The sequence below is a fragment of the Pteropus alecto genome, unplaced genomic scaffold (assembly GCF_000325575.1).
Source record: "Pteropus alecto unplaced genomic scaffold, ASM32557v1 scaffold11, whole genome shotgun sequence".
Taxonomy (NCBI): domain Eukaryota; kingdom Metazoa; phylum Chordata; class Mammalia; order Chiroptera; family Pteropodidae; genus Pteropus; species Pteropus alecto.
In genome coordinates this window covers 4897270-4912495 of record NW_006431956.1, presented here as the reverse complement: position 1 = coordinate 4912495, position 15226 = coordinate 4897270, and the positions used below count along the sequence as shown (strand labels likewise).

Genomic DNA, 15226 nt, shown 5'->3' with positions numbered 1-15226 from the left:
CCCTCCGCAGTCCTGAGGCCTGAGAAAGGGAGCAAGCCTTCCCCACGCTCTGCAGTCTCCCCTGTTCTATCGCCTGCCACGTAGTGTACCTGGACTCTGTGCTGTGCAAAGCCCAGCTTCGTGAAACTCAGTTTTATGATTTAGAAGAGGGATTTCCCGATGCAAAGAAACACACCGGGCAGGAGGTGCCTCCCTCTCCCTGTCCCCTGGCTCACTCTCCTGCAGCCCCGCTAGCACCTTTGCTGTTACCTGAACATGCCAAGCATGCTCTCTCCTCAGTTCTTGTACTTGCTGTTCCCTCAGCCTGCCATGCTCTGTTCCTAGGTGTCCTCATGGCTCGTGCCCTCATCTCCTTCAGGTCTCTGCTCACACGTCACCTCATCAATGAGAGGTCCTCCATGACCATCCTATTACAATTGCATATCGAACCTCAGCACTATCCTCCCTTTCGGGCTGTATTTTTATCCTTTGCACTTTCATCATGTAACATACTGTATGTTTTACATGTTTGTTTGTTTATTGTATTATCGCCTTTGCTGACATGTAAACTCCACTAGGGCAGAGATTTCTTTTTATTGTTCTGTTTCTGTATCTCCAGTACCAGAAGAGTACCTTGCATATAGCAGGCAACCCACTAAATATTTATCAATGAATGATTTAATGAATGAATGGATGAAGGCAAATAGAGTATAGCAAAAGTGATGTGATAGTTCTTTAGCGGCTAGGTCCAAAGGTGATACCGCTTCCACCTGGCTCCTTGTCTTGGGAGCTCAGCCTGAGAACACGGCTGCCTTGCTCTGAAGAAGCCCAAGCCCCACTGAGAGGCTACACTAAGTGTCCCACCTCAGGTCCCCACTGAGAGGCAGTCTCAACAGCTGGACATGTGAGTGAGCAAGCCCTCAGATGATGGCCCCTAGCTGTCACTCCTCCATCTTCAAATCTTCTCAGCTGAGACCACAGACATCGTGGAGCAGAGAAAAGCTTTCCGAACTGAGCCCTGTCCAAATTGTAGATTCAAGAGCTAAGAAAATGACTGTTGTTGTTTTGAGTCACTAAGTTGTGGGTGGTTTGTTATGCAGTGAGAGATAATGGGACTCGCTTAAGATATAAAATTTGGGAGGCATTCGCTTTTAGATCATTGTTTCTCAATCTTGGTGCCACTGTATATTTTAGGCCAGATAATGTGGATTTGTCTGGTGCATGGTAGGATGTTTAGCGGCATCCCTGGCCTCTACCTGGGGGCCAGTAGTATCTCCCACTCCCAACTTGTGACAATCAAAAATGACTTTGGCATTGCCAGATGTCCTTCTGAGCCAATATTGCTCCCATTTTTGAACCATCGATTTAGATTTTTTTTTAAGTCACGAGATTAGATTGGAAGTTCTCCTCTGTCCTAATTAGACAATTAGGAAATCAGATTGTACAGATACACAAAGCTACCATAGGTAAGTGGTGGAAGCAAGCGTTCCTACTGCAGAGAAGTGACTGGCTTGAGACCAGAGGGTTCGGATCTTTCATGTGCTCTCTCGTGGTGCCAACTGCTTGAGGCACTGGCTCCACGTTTCTGAACCAGGCCAGCACTGCCTAGGGAAGGGAGCAGCTGCACCAGGCAGGTTGTTTATATGATGCAATGAAGATGCATTATTTAACTCACGCCAGAGGAGAGAAACACTTTACAAACGTGGAAAATTATTTATGCTCAGGGTCTGCCTGGCTCGGACACAAAGGCTCCACGCCATCATTTCTGCTCCCAGTGGACTAACTGCAGCCCTCCATCTCTAGCACAGCTGAGCAGTTTCCCCTGGTGACCAGCAGAGGGCACTGGTGATCCACACATGCGGCCTTGGCCAGCGTGAAAAGGGCCAAGCTTCCCAACTAGGCCAGTTTGCAAAAGTACCCGCTTGCCTCCCTGTGGATGTGCACAGGGACGTGTGCCCCATCCGCACACGGGTGACGGGCCTGTGTGTGGATGTGTTCCTGAGGGTGCAGTCTGGCAGTGACGCCAGGCAGGTAGTGTTCGTTCAGGTTCATGTTTTTGTGAATCCCTAGTTTTCCTCCTCAAGGGGCAGCCCAGGTGAGATCTGCAGCCCATGAACCTGGTAAAGGCCTTAAGTTCCGACAGATGATTTTCCTCCACTAAACTCCCATTATCAGCACTGTGATTTCAGCTCATCATTACCGACCACAAATCATGTCTCTGCTGCACGCCTCCAAGGAGCCCCGAATCCTGGAGCCCCACGTGCAGGGACATCTGTTACAAGTCTGAACCACTTTCACGTGGCTGACTAGGACAAAACTCTGAAGACTTCAAAACAAGAATGCTACAATTTAAGTGATTCAGAGCCGGCTGGGGGTCAGGACGGGAGAAGCACAGGTCAGGGATCTGAGTGGGACGATACGGGAGACTCTCCACCCGTCTGCTGAGTGGGCCTGGCCCACCCAGAACTGTCAGAGGGGGAGCTACTTTGGCTCTTACAACGTCCTTCCCCTTACTGTCGTGCTGGAGAATTATGTAGCGTGTTTCTGAGAACTGGGCTTCCTGGGAAGTCCTGTTTTTGTCACATTCTCCATTCTCAAAAACTAATTTAAAATTTGCCAAATATGACATAATGTTTAAGTTTTAGGGCTCAAGTATAAGCCTTGACTTTTAAAGTTTCTTTTAAGAAAGAATGGCTTCTTATCCTGACAGTAGGGCACACATGCCTTAACAGGGAATGTTCCAGAATGTCAGGTGTTGAAAATGAACAGTTGCAGGTGGGCTAACCAGACAACCACATTTCACTATGCAAAAGGCCTCGTGATTTGATTTGCACAATTATAAGATAGTTTATTAATAAGCTCTGACAATTTGTAATGTATTTTAATTTAACGTACTGGCTCAAAGTAGGGGCTTAAGAAATATTTATCGAATTAATATATATACATTTACTTTAAATTTATATATACATTTACCCGACAAGATCAAAACACTCCTTGGTCTGAGGACATTTTAGCAAGCTCTTGTGTTTTGACAGGTCACCTTTTGCAGTGTGGAGCCCACATTCAGCCAGTTTTCATACATATGTGCTTGCAAGTATCTGTGTTCAGAATTTCCTCAAAAACACACACCTCTATAAAAACTAATGAGGAAGCACCATGAAAAAAGGAATGCTTCCCTAACTGCCTTGTTCCTGTGGTTTGATTTCCCTTGGGTCTTATTTCTTTTGTGCCTCAGGCATATGAGCAACTGCTAATTTTCATAGTCGATGCTAAAATGGATACAGTAGAAAGCAATTTAGTTCCCTACTAGCTATTGTATATGATTTCCCCTCACCCCCCATTTTTAAAAACAGATTTCCTACTGAAAATGAGGATGTATTTTTTTCTAGAACAAGGAAACCACTGGTTTCTACTTAAGAGATGTTCAGTAAATATTATTTTGTGACGTTATAGGAAGGAAGAAAGCTTGGTGAAGAAAATAGATTTCACTGTGTTTAGCGACGACAAAACAACTGTTTAATATTGCTGCTTCTGGGGCAGAGTCACCATGCCAGCCACAGGACGCTCATGCTCCTGAATACAACCTTCATAAAGCTGGCATACTCAGTATATCGGCTGCTTCCAATCCTTTCTGGAACCAAGCAGCCTGTTGGCATACCCTGAGCCAGTGACACTCATATCCTTTGCTCTTGATATTGGCATATGTCTCCATGCTATTGCAGCTCACGGGCAACCTTTCTGTGTAACAAAACTGAATCTCAACTGCATTTCAAATAATATTACAGAAAATGAGTGCCTTTACGAAACTAAAACAAATCCGAAACCCTAGCTAGCTGTACGGAGGGCCAGGTGAGAGTGAAACGCGTGATCACGATGTGAAGTGCACTGTGAAAAGCCGCCTGTTCCCTCCCCGACGTGAGATGTGAGGACGACACTGCAGTGCATCCTGCCATCTATGCTTTCAGCAGAATGTCTTGGTTCAACCTGTACTTTTTAACAGGCGGATTCTGGAACGAACCTGCACCTGGAGGGTTACAACTAGAGAGGGGGCTGCAGGAGTTAAATTACCTTTCTTGGCACTGCTCTTCCCAAGGCCACCCCAGGGGTGGAACAGAAGAGCCCGATGTTTACACCCGGAGTAGCAAACGAGGACTTGTCGCTGGCCACAGCAATGTCACAGCTGGCAACCAGCTGACACCCAGCAGCAGTAGCCAAGCCATTCACCATGGCAATGACAGGGACAGGGTGATTCTGGATCAGCATCATAACCTGAAGGAGCAAACACATCCAGTTAACATCCAGCCCAGGGTGAGGCAAAACACCAACGCTTCTATTTCATATGAATTTACAGTTTCAGAGTGCTTTCCGTATGCATCACTGTATCAAATATTATGAAAAATGGGTAAAAGAAGGCCCAAAGAGAACTAACTTGCATTAAATACCGACGCTGTACCACTTGGTGCTCCTGAGAGCCCCAGGAGGAAGGAACCCTATTTTACAACCAGGACTTCAAGGCTCAGAGGGGAAGGAACCGGCCTAAGGCCACAAGATCTGCAAGTAGTGGCTGCGGGATCTAAACCCGCATCTGTCTGATTCTCAGCCCTTGGTCTGTCCACCCCATACAATGCCTCTGGGAGGTTACAGTCCCCTCTGACTACTTCCCTAGCAACCCCACTGAAGAATGGAGCCAATTTTGATCTCTGGGGAACAAATAGTTCTGTTCTCACTGAGCTTGTATGGGGCTCTCATGTTAAAAGTCTGAAACTAGTATTTGGAACTTCCTTGAAAAATTCAAGTGGAAAAGGAACTGGAAGGCAATTTCCATAGTAATTACTTCTCAAATTACCACCATGAATACTTTCTCAATTCTATTAAAAAGCTTGGGAACACCCTGCTGTCATCAAAATAAACGAAATTCCTAAAACAGCACTATTGGCAAAGGAAGGGATGCTGAGTACTTGCTCAAGTGACACCCCCTGCCCCTCAAAGTCTCCAGAACTTTAACTTATTTTTCAGCTTATGAAATAACTTGGTTTATTTCTCCATTTTTTCATGACACCCTGCACAGATTGTGTTGCTATGGTAACTTCAATTTATAAATGGTTGCTCTTTGAACCCTGGCAGGGAAGGGAGAAGGAGAGGCTTGTTTCCCATGATGGCAACTCAAAGAAAAACGACCTTCATTGATTTGGCCCAAGGAATTTACCTTTTGTAGTCATAAAATTTGATATTTGTCAGCTTTGTTATAAAATAACCAATTATACATTTAAGGATATGATATCATATTTTACAGGAATGGTTCTTGACTTTTTTTGGGGGGGACACCTTTTGAAAATCTGATAAATGCCAATGACTCTCTCTGCACAAGAATGCACATAGATATACCCACACTCCAAACTGTTCATGGATTTAGGGGGTTCATGCTCTCTAGATGACAGTGGGGATGGTTAATGACAGAGCTCATTTGCGGTGAACTGGAATAAGGAGAAGAAGGCATAAGAACTTCAGGAGTCTTGCTGCAAAGAAAGAAAAGATTTTGTTTCAGCTTTGAGTGTCACCTGTCACCTAATGAACTGCAGTTACTTAAGAAAAGTCCACTGACTGAGATTAGAGTTGAACAGTCTGTCTCCTGTCTGCCACCCACGACGGGGGGAGGATTCCATACCACCTGGTGGGAAAATACTTAGGCCAATATACATACCCATTATCTATCAACAACTTTAAAAATATTCATACCTTCAATCTAGGAATCGTACTGATAAGAAGTAATCTGAAATAGAGTAAAAAGCTGTCTGGACAAAGTCGTTCATCAAATCATCACTCTATAATAATAAGCTATAAATAATATAAATATGTAAAAATAAGTAAATAAACTATATCCATCTAATGGGATGCTGTAGTCTCATTAAAATGAAATTTATGTCTACCGCCATGCCACCCTGAACGTGCCCAATCTCATCTGATCTTGAAAGCTAAGCAGGGTTGGGCCTGGTTAGTACTTGGATGGGAGACCACCTTGGAATACCAGATGCTGTAGGCATTAAAAAATATATATAATACAAAAAATGAAATTTATACAATGACGCAGTATAATTGCACCTACATGTGATTATTCAAACAAATAGGTATATATGGGAAAAAATTAAAAAGAAATATAATGCATGTTTTTATTGTGGTTTTCTCTGGGTGGTATGATCATGGTATGATATTAGTAATTTTTTTTCCTTTTTTTTTTTAGATTTTCAAAATTTTCTGTAACAAGTATTTGTTACTTTTATAATTAGAAAATGTTTTAAAATATAGTAAGAGACCAATTCAGAAAGGGAACCCAGAGAATAAAGCAACTGGATAATCGATCCCTTGTTAGTCAAGAATTGATTATTTCTTCTATTTTACCTCCTGAGTTCAGGACTTCTTTTAGTCCTGTCTGCTCCAAAATGTGACATAGATTTAATTCTCCCCTGACCTCACTGAACAGCTTTACTGAGGTTTCCACATTATGTCTAAAAGCGAGAGGTCCTGTCCCATTGTCATTTCAGTGGTGGGGTGTGAGGGGACAGAGAAGATTGTCCTCCTGGACTGGGGTTTCCACCTTCAGACTTCCTGGGATAGAAGAAGAGAGACAAGGACAGGTGTCTACTGAAAGCTGCCACAGCAGCTCCTACGGGTCACTGTCACTCTTCCATAACCCCGTGCTTCCTCATTCTCAACCTGCCCTATTCCTGATTTGTAAGTAATTAACTATCATGCCGTCCCGGTGGTCTGTAACAAATTTGCCATAGATTTTAGATGCTGAGCCAGTTCAGATATCTCTGTCTTCCTTTCTAAAATCACATGTTCTCATGCAGGAACCCAACATAAAATAGCTAGTTCATTCTGTTCTAATCTGCCTGTTGATTACACTTGGAAATTGAAATCTTGCGCAAGTTCACGGCTTTCGTGTTTATCTAGGACAATTTTGATTTTCTTGGAAAAAGTGTTAAAGAAATCAATGCACTTTCACTCCTGTTTGACTGTATTGGGGCTTGGTCCCGTTTAGGCACTGCGTCTTTTTCAGTGAGTGGAGGCATCCAGGGGTTGGAGGCATCCAGGGGTTGGAAGCATCCATGAAATCTGGCCTTTCTCGGGGGGAGGATTCCATACCACCTGGTGGGAAAATACTTAGGCCAATATACATACCCATTATCTATCAACAACTTTAAAAATATTCATACCTTCAATCTAGGAATCGTACTGATAAGAAGTAATCTGAAATAGAGTAAAAAGCTGTCTGGACAAAGTCGTTCATCAAATCATCACTCTATAATAATAAGCTATAAATAATATAAATATGTAAAAATAAGTAAATAAACTATATCCATCTAATGGGATGCTGTAGTCTCATTAAAATGAAATTTATGTCTACCGCCATGCCACCCTGAACGTGCCCAATCTCATCTGATCTTGAAAGCTAAGCAGGGTTGGGCCTGGTTAGTACTTGGATGGGAGACCACCTTGGAATACCAGATGCTGTAGGCATTAAAAAATATATATAATACAAAAAATGAAATTTATACAATGACGCAGTATAATTGCACCTACATGTGATTATTCAAACAAATAGGTATATATGGGAAAAAATTAAAAAGAAATATAATGCATGTTTTTATTGTGGTTTTCTCTGGGTGGTATGATCATGGTATGATATTAGTAATTTTTTTTCCTTTTTTTTTTTAGATTTTCAAAATTTTCTGTAACAAGTATTTGTTACTTTTATAATTAGAAAATGTTTTAAAATATAGTAAGAGACCAATTCAGAAAGGGAACCCAGAGAATAAAGCAACTGGATAATCGATCCCTTGTTAGTCAAGGATTGATTATTTCTTCTATTTTACCTCCTGAGTTCAGGACTTCTTTTAGTCCTGTCTGCTCCAAAATGTGACATAGATTTAATTCTCCCCTGACCTCACTGAACAGCTTTACTGAGGTTTCCACATTATGTCCAAAAGCGAGAGGTCCTGTCCCATTGTCATTTCAGTGGTGGGGTGTGAGGGGACAGAGAAGATTGTCCTCCTGGACTGGGGTTTCCACCTTCAGACTTCCTGGGATAGAAGAAGAGAGACAAGGACAGGTGTCTACTGAAAGCTGCCACAGCAGCTCCTACGGGTCACTGTCACTCTTCCATAACCCCGTGCTTCCTCATTCTCAACCTGCCCTATTCCTGATTTGTAAGTAATTAACTATCATGCCGTCCCGGTGGTCTGTAACAAATTTGCCATAGATTTTAGATGCTGAGCCTGTTCAGATATCTCTGTCTTCCTTTCTAAAATCAAATGTTCTCATGCAGGAACCCAACATAAAATAGCTAGTTCATTCTGTTCTAATCTGCCTGTTGATTACACTTGGAAATTGAAATCTTGCGCAAGTTCATGGCTTTCATGTTTATCTAGGACAATTTTGATTTTCTTGGAAAAAGTGTTAAAGAAATCAATGCACTTTCACTCCTGTTTGACTGTATTGGGGCTTGGTCCCGTTTAGGCACTGCGTCTTTTTCAGTGAGTGGAGGCATCCAGGGGTTGGAGGCATCCAGGGGTTGGAAGCATCCATGAAATCTGGCCTTTCTCTTCTGAAGAAGCCCTGGCTCCCTGTGGTCTTTTGGTAGCCCATTTATTTCTCAGTTCATGAAGATCACCCAGCAGAACGATAAAAGCAGGCCCTTTTGGGAGGATGGAAGGGCTCTACTGGTTCTTTGATGATTTTCTATTTTGGTCAAACATACTGGGTATCAGTAGAAAAATAACTTTTAAAGCACCAAACCTTGGCAAATACAGGAGCAGAATATTACATAAACATCATTAATGTAGAACAAAAGACCTAAATCTTAGCCCTCGCTTGCTTTCTCTTCTCCATGAAGCCTCAAGTCAATTACTTTTCTGGTTTGTCCTTCCATAAAATGAGAAAACTATAATTTGATCTCCTGAGGGTTTCTGGAAGGGCAAGGAAAACAAATGATGGCCAAGAAGGTATCTTAGTCACCTTCCACTCCCTCCTGTTGCTCGCCTCTGTCTTGTCTATGTAGTAGGTATCGTTATATATTCGTTGAGTCATTAATGACCAAATAAAAGAATGGATAAGTCCATGAATGAATGAAAAATTAGGCTAAGTAATCTTAGGGTCAGGTTATGACTGTTTTATGTCTTATTTCTCAACTAGATTTCCATTTTCAGTTTGGCAGGAAACTTTTTTACTTCTATTTCCCTCAGTATCTTGCAAGTATGCATATAGCAGGTGCTCAATAAATACTCATGAAATGAACTTATGTTACTTAAAGTTGGATTCTATATTCAGCTTTTGATTATCAGGGGTTGATTTGATACATTTATAAATCATCCCAAACTTTTTGTTCTTTCTCCTCTATATCTGTTGGTGAGTTCCCTCCTTCAGATGGTTAAAGAGACAGTGAAAATGAAGAGGTTAAATTTCCTAGTTGGAGGTGGTGATTATAAAGGTTGGTTGAAAGAAGGGTTTGAAAATAATTTTAAAAATCATTATTATTCCATTTATGAATTTTTTTCCCATTAATAGTTTGTTTAAAATGTTTAATTACAATACTTAGTTTCTTTCTCTCTAAAGATGTACATTTTCATCTTTTACTTCTTACTTAAGACATAACCCATGATGCTGAAGATGACAGCTATCAATACCAGCATATTTTTTTCTTTCTTGTCATATTACAAGATCAACAGCAAACCATGGTCGCTTCTTAAAAGTCTAACCCAAATTGTTGCTTGGATGAAGGATTCACCAATGACCACAGAGGTTTTAGTAGTTCTGCAGTGGTTATGTCTCACAGATAAAACCTTGCCTGTAAATCAGAAGCTTAATTCAATATTTAATATGTATAATTATCATTTTCAGGCTTGCAGTGCCAACCGTCTGCCTGGCTTACCTCAGAACAGATTTGAAATACTTCAGCATGATATTGTGGACCCTGCTCATCTGTCAGTTCCTTCAAATCATGCCCAGAAGAAAATACAGGACCCTCAGCTGCAAATGTAATCCAGTTGAGAAAAGAAAATAAAAAGGTATAAACAGAAGAACTAGGAAGTTCATTTATTTGTCTACTGAATAACGTTAGTGAACAATGGTGTATCAATGCTGTGGACACTTACAGAAAGTTAATGATCCAATTTGATAAGAATAGTTCACTTGAAAAGTTATAGCCAGTATTTCGTGATGGCCATACAAACGGTGAGGCATCTGTACTCTAAAAGGTCCGTGGTGGAAGCCAATGAAAACATGCAATTACACAAAGGAGAAGGCTCAGTAACCTAGGTGAGTGGACTTTTTTTTTCAGAGTTTTCTCTCTGGTCTCACACTTTTGTTTTTGGACATGGTCTGGCCTGAAAGTATTGACTTATATAGATCCATGAAAATCCACCATGCCTTCGGCAGTGTCCCTGTCATTTGGGCTACAGATAATGGGCACCCATACAAGGTGCAGTCAGGAAGGTCAGAGTATGAAGAGAACCCCGTTATTTTTTTTTATGAGGGGATCTGAGGATGTGGTTTTATTTGTCGTTGTCATTAACGACAAAATGTAATCCTCCTGATAAGCTGATGGCGCCCTCTCATGTTTTCCTTCTGCTGTGGTTCTGACAGATATTATTTCCTTTAAACAAGTGAGGAAATTGTGTTGTTTGGAATTTAGCTGCCTTCACTACATCCAGGTTATACCCCCGTGGCCCCTGAAATATATTTGTCCTATTTATTTTCCCTTCGCCATGAAAAACAGTTGAAAACTTATATTCGGCCATAGATAAGAAGGGAATATTCTGAGTATTTGCCTCCGGAAATGCTGATCCTTAACGTCTACAACAAAAAAGTACATCACAGAGCATCATCCATTTTCTTCTGTAGGTGCTTTAAAATGCTGATACTGATATACTGATATTACTTATACCACCACCATCATCACTAGATAACTCAGTAAAACTTCTTACTTGAAAAGAGTAAGGAAAGAAATGAGAAAAGTAGGGCACCCTGATGCCAATGAAGTAGACTACAGATATTGGTTAAAAGCTTGGTAGGAACAGGAAGGACAAATCAATCAAATGGCCTAGCAGCCTGGTCCCAGCTGAGCTGGTAGTATACCCACAGGGTCAGTGATGAAACCCATCTTGTCAGGTCCCTGAGGAAACCGATTCTCTGATTTCGATGGAAAGACCAGCACAGCAAAGTGTGGCAGTGTTTCGTAGCTAACAAAAAGGAAGAGACACTTATTTTCTGCACAGTAATCTTTGCTATAACTTCCACCAAGGCCCCCACTACACAAGAGCTTTCCATAATTAATGTTCTTGTAAAGGAGCTTCAAAACGTTTCTCCTATTAAGTGAGGCAATGCCCCAGTTAATGAAAGAATCTTGAGAAACCTCTTCTGGGTACTGCAGAACCCTGAGGATGGATATCAGATAAGTACCTGAAATGATAATGACTTTCAGATCTTGGCTTTCAGCTTCATGAAGAATGTCACTTTGGAGAGATTTCAGCATTGCCAGTGACAGTGCATTCCTCTTCTTTGGATTGCTCAGGACAATGCTCCTGTGAAGAACATTTTTAAATTACTGGGTCAGGCGCCAGTCAAAACCAGCGAGGACCCCTGCAATTCCTTTCTCATTTAAGAGCTATTTTTGAAACACTAGAAAAGAGAACTGCGGGTGCTTAGAGGCAATTGAGAGGGTCTGTCAGCTCTGTGGAGTTACAGCTAAGTCAAAACAAGGAGACTTCCTGAAATGAAGGCTGGGTTTCTCTCTCTTCCCTCGATTTGCTTCTCTTTTCCTCCAGGTTTGCCGTCAGAAACGTTACTGCCACCTCAACAGAAAGGGCAAGTCAGAGTCGTTCCAGAATCATCGCTGCCCAGACTGACACTGTGAAGTGTGTGAGACAATGGCAGGAGCCAGTGGAGTCTGGCACGCAGTGCTACCCTCAAAGTACTTCTTCCTGTGGTTCTTCAGAAAGAATGAGGTTAGGAAAAGAGCCAAGAATGAAAATCCGCCCCCTAGATCTCCCCCCACCCACTGCATAGAAGAGGCAGCCAAGATGTAGCTGCCCACATGCAAAGATGACAGCATTTCCCCATCTTTTTCATAGTGGCATCCTGTAATTCTGCACGATAATTCATGCTGTCTGAGAATGGGATGGTACGTGAAGAACAAAAGGACAGAACCATACAGCAAGAAGGCTCTTCTGGACACGGCCTCTCACTAGAAGCTGACATTCAAAGGCTGCCCACTATTTTAAGGTACCCACATGCTGATTAAAATAATCTGTATTGTCATCTTACTGCCTATACACAGAAATATCTTATTTTTGCTGTTATAAAAAACAGGCAGTGAGCCAAACACCAGATTATTGTTATATATTTTATGTTTCCCATCAGTCTCCACCCACATTTTCTGCCTTCCTCATTCTTTTTCTGTGAATCTGATATTCCTATCACTATGTGGCAACTTGGATCCTCCATAAATAGCCTCCTGGGCCACCTTTTTCTGGAAAATCACTTCGATGACTGAATTTATTTCAGTGCAAAAAGAATACCATTTTCTATGGAATACCATTTCCAGTGTGCTGCCATCTTCAGGTGGCTGTGATATTCACCATTATTTCTCATGTACATGTTTCTCCTAAGTAAAAAATGACTTGCAGCTGATAGAGTTTGAAACCTATATACTGTTTTTGGCAGGGGAGGGAGGCCACAGTGAGAGAACTGCTGATAAACCTTCCAGTAAAATAATGAGTGTGCTTGCTGTAGCAAACTCAAAAAGCTGTCATCCCATCCGTGACATATGCTTAAATTAAATTCGAAGGCCTCAGGCAAATTGTGTAAAAAGATGCCAGCCCCCAAATGCCCATGCTGCATGGCAGTGTCTGCTCACATGCATCCCATTAATCCTTTGGCTCGCACGGTACACACCCTGTCAGAGTGCTCTAAGTTGCTGAGTTCACTTTTCAACCCAGTGTACCCAGGCTTCTGTTCCTGCCACTCCACTCAAACTGTTCTCCCCAGGAAGCTCCTGACTGTCAGAACCAAATCCAATGCCATTTGGATCATGCTCTCCTTCTGGCTTTTCAGTCCTCCTCTGGTCCGTCCTTCTCCATTTCTTCCATATGCTCCTAGCCTTCTGCTAACTCCTAAATGCCGGCCATCTTCAGAGCTCCCTCCTGTGCCTAACGCAGTACCTAATTCATAGCTGGCCCTCCCTGCATGACAGTGGCATTGCTGAGATGAACCGCTTTCAAAAGGGACACTCGAAGCATGACTGAATTGCTCAAGTTCACCTACCTAGTGCCCAACATAGTGTTGCTTTCATGCTGAATTTGGGGGTTTCTTTCTGACTAAATGGTTCTCAGCATTTATGGCAGGTTGTTCCAATAGTCTGTCTCCCTTTCTGATTCACGTTTAACTCTGGAGAACTCGATCAGGCCTCCTTTCGTCATCTGGCTACCACGCCACAAGTCAGGCTTCTGACCAGATGGACCAGATCTGCAGAAGCAGAATTGCCCTTGAAAATGGACGAGATGGGCCCTGCCCGGGCCCTGCCTGGGCCCTGTGCTTCGCGCCCCTGTGCTCTGGGCCCTCTTCCAGCTGTGCCCCTCCAGGTCAGCAGGAGACCACTGGGGGTAATGGGATATGCCTGCCTGAAGTCGCGTCCCCTTCCCACGCCTGCTGCAGTTACCCGAGACCTTGGACTTCCCAGGCTGAGCAGTGGGTACCCCTAGGCCCAGGGTGACCAAGAGGAGTTGTCTGCAGGAGGTGAGAGCACAGGTGTGTGGACGGGGTGTCTGCAGACCCGTGTGCCAAGTTTTTGGCAGAGCAGCAGGAAGGAGAAGTGGAGAGGTGGCAGGGGGTAGGAGGAAGAGAAAAAAACTGCAGATCAGCAGCTGGCTCTCCACAGCTTTGGGGGGACTCGGAGGAGCCTGGGGACTGTAAATTCAAACATGGCCTCCCAGGTTTTATGAAGGCCTACTTGTCAAGGCAAGGAAAGAAAACACGTTAAGCAGTTAGCTTAATCCGTAACTTTTAAATACTTAGCCATGCTAGGTGGGCCTCGCAGTGGGCCCTTAACTGGCCAGGCAAATGTCAGGGTGAGGCCTGGATGGGGTTAGGGGCCCTTCAGCCTCTACTGCTTCATCGTCCAGTTGCCACTGTGTGCTGTGCACTGGTATGGTTTTATGGGTTTTCAGCTTGTTGAGCCAAAGGGCAGAACTCAGTATGGTGTGTCTTTCATCCTATTTATTGACCCTGCACTTCTGGGTGAGAGCCAAAGAGCAGCCCCACTAGACCTGACATGGCCTTGGAGCCAGGTCAAGTCTGCGGGACAAAGAACCCTCCAGTGAAGGGCTTTCTCAAAGGCCACAGCAGCCTTGCGGCCACCAGCAGAGCCAGAGAGTCCAATGACAACTGGGCCGGGTTGCCCTAGCTATTTAGGTGGAGTGCTGGGGCCCTCAGAAGCAGTCGTAGTTGAAACCCCTCAGTGTGAGCCCTGCAGGGTCCCAAATGCTACTGTGCCTAGGCAAGGGACCTGTTTAAGCACGGTATGCGCGATTCCTCCCGTCAGCTGGATTCTGCAGTGACGGATAACCGGGAATTCACAACAGCGGGCGGCACTGACCACTAACAGAGCCCCCACTGGACTCTTCGTGGGATGACGGGGGCGCGATGCCTGGCTTCCTCTGCCTGTCTCTCTTCCCAGGTCTCCACCGCCCGCCCCTCCCCCGCTCCGCCGCAAACTGGGAACAGCCCTGTAGGCTCGCGGGCCACTCCCGGGGGAGGGAAGGCCAAGGCGCCCGCGGCCTCGCCGCTGACCTGATGCCGTCCCGCTGCCTCACGCTGGTGGGTCGCGGCCCTGGCTCCGGCCTTCTGGCCCCGTCCGGCCCCTGGCTGCAGAAGCTGGCGGCAAGCGGGGCCCATGGTCCGCGCCAGAGCCAACCGGGCCCCTTGGCCCCGATGGCCCGCAAGCCCACGACCATAGCAGCTAGGGACGGTCCCTGGAGACCGGAACCCCGAGGGGCGCTGGTGTGAGCCCGGTCGCTGCGCTTCGACGCTTCTGGCCGTGGGCAAAACCGGGTCGAAACTTCCAGGCCCAGGCCTCGATTGGACACTTCTCCCAGGGCCGACCCGGTCCCAGCCGTTCCGCCCCGGGCCCCACCCACTACCGGCCCGGCCCGGCCCGGCCCGGCCCGCCCACCCCTGCCCGGGCCTCGCCCAC

General features: G+C 44.5%; 1 protein-coding gene, 1 long non-coding RNA gene and 2 pseudogenes across 2 annotated transcripts in view; 3 read left to right on the top strand and 1 right to left on the bottom strand.

Moving 5' to 3' along the window:
* Positions 1-11997, top strand: part of LOC107195319 — a 51999-nt gene extending 40002 nt beyond the window's left edge. The window contains exons 6-7 of the long non-coding RNA XR_001516426.2: positions 9877-10043; positions 11802-11997. This is a non-coding gene — a long non-coding RNA (uncharacterized LOC107195319). The remainder of the gene's footprint in view (positions 1-9876; positions 10044-11801) is intronic.
* Positions 1-15118, bottom strand: part of ECHDC3 (enoyl-CoA hydratase domain containing 3) — a 19122-nt gene extending 4004 nt beyond the window's left edge. Inside the window, exons 1-4 of the mRNA XM_015585587.2 lie at positions 14824-15118; positions 11437-11558; positions 9908-10005; positions 4048-4248 (exon numbers count right to left, since the gene is read on the bottom strand). Of these exons, the coding sequence (XP_015441073.1) occupies positions 4048-4248; positions 9908-10005; positions 11437-11558; positions 14824-14987 (585 nt within the window). The 5' untranslated portion in view covers positions 14988-15118. The remainder of the gene's footprint in view (positions 1-4047; positions 4249-9907; positions 10006-11436; positions 11559-14823) is intronic.
* Positions 5901-6019, top strand: LOC112475736 (annotated as a pseudogene).
* Positions 7379-7497, top strand: LOC112475734 (annotated as a pseudogene).
* Positions 15119-15226: the final 108 nt, after the last annotated feature.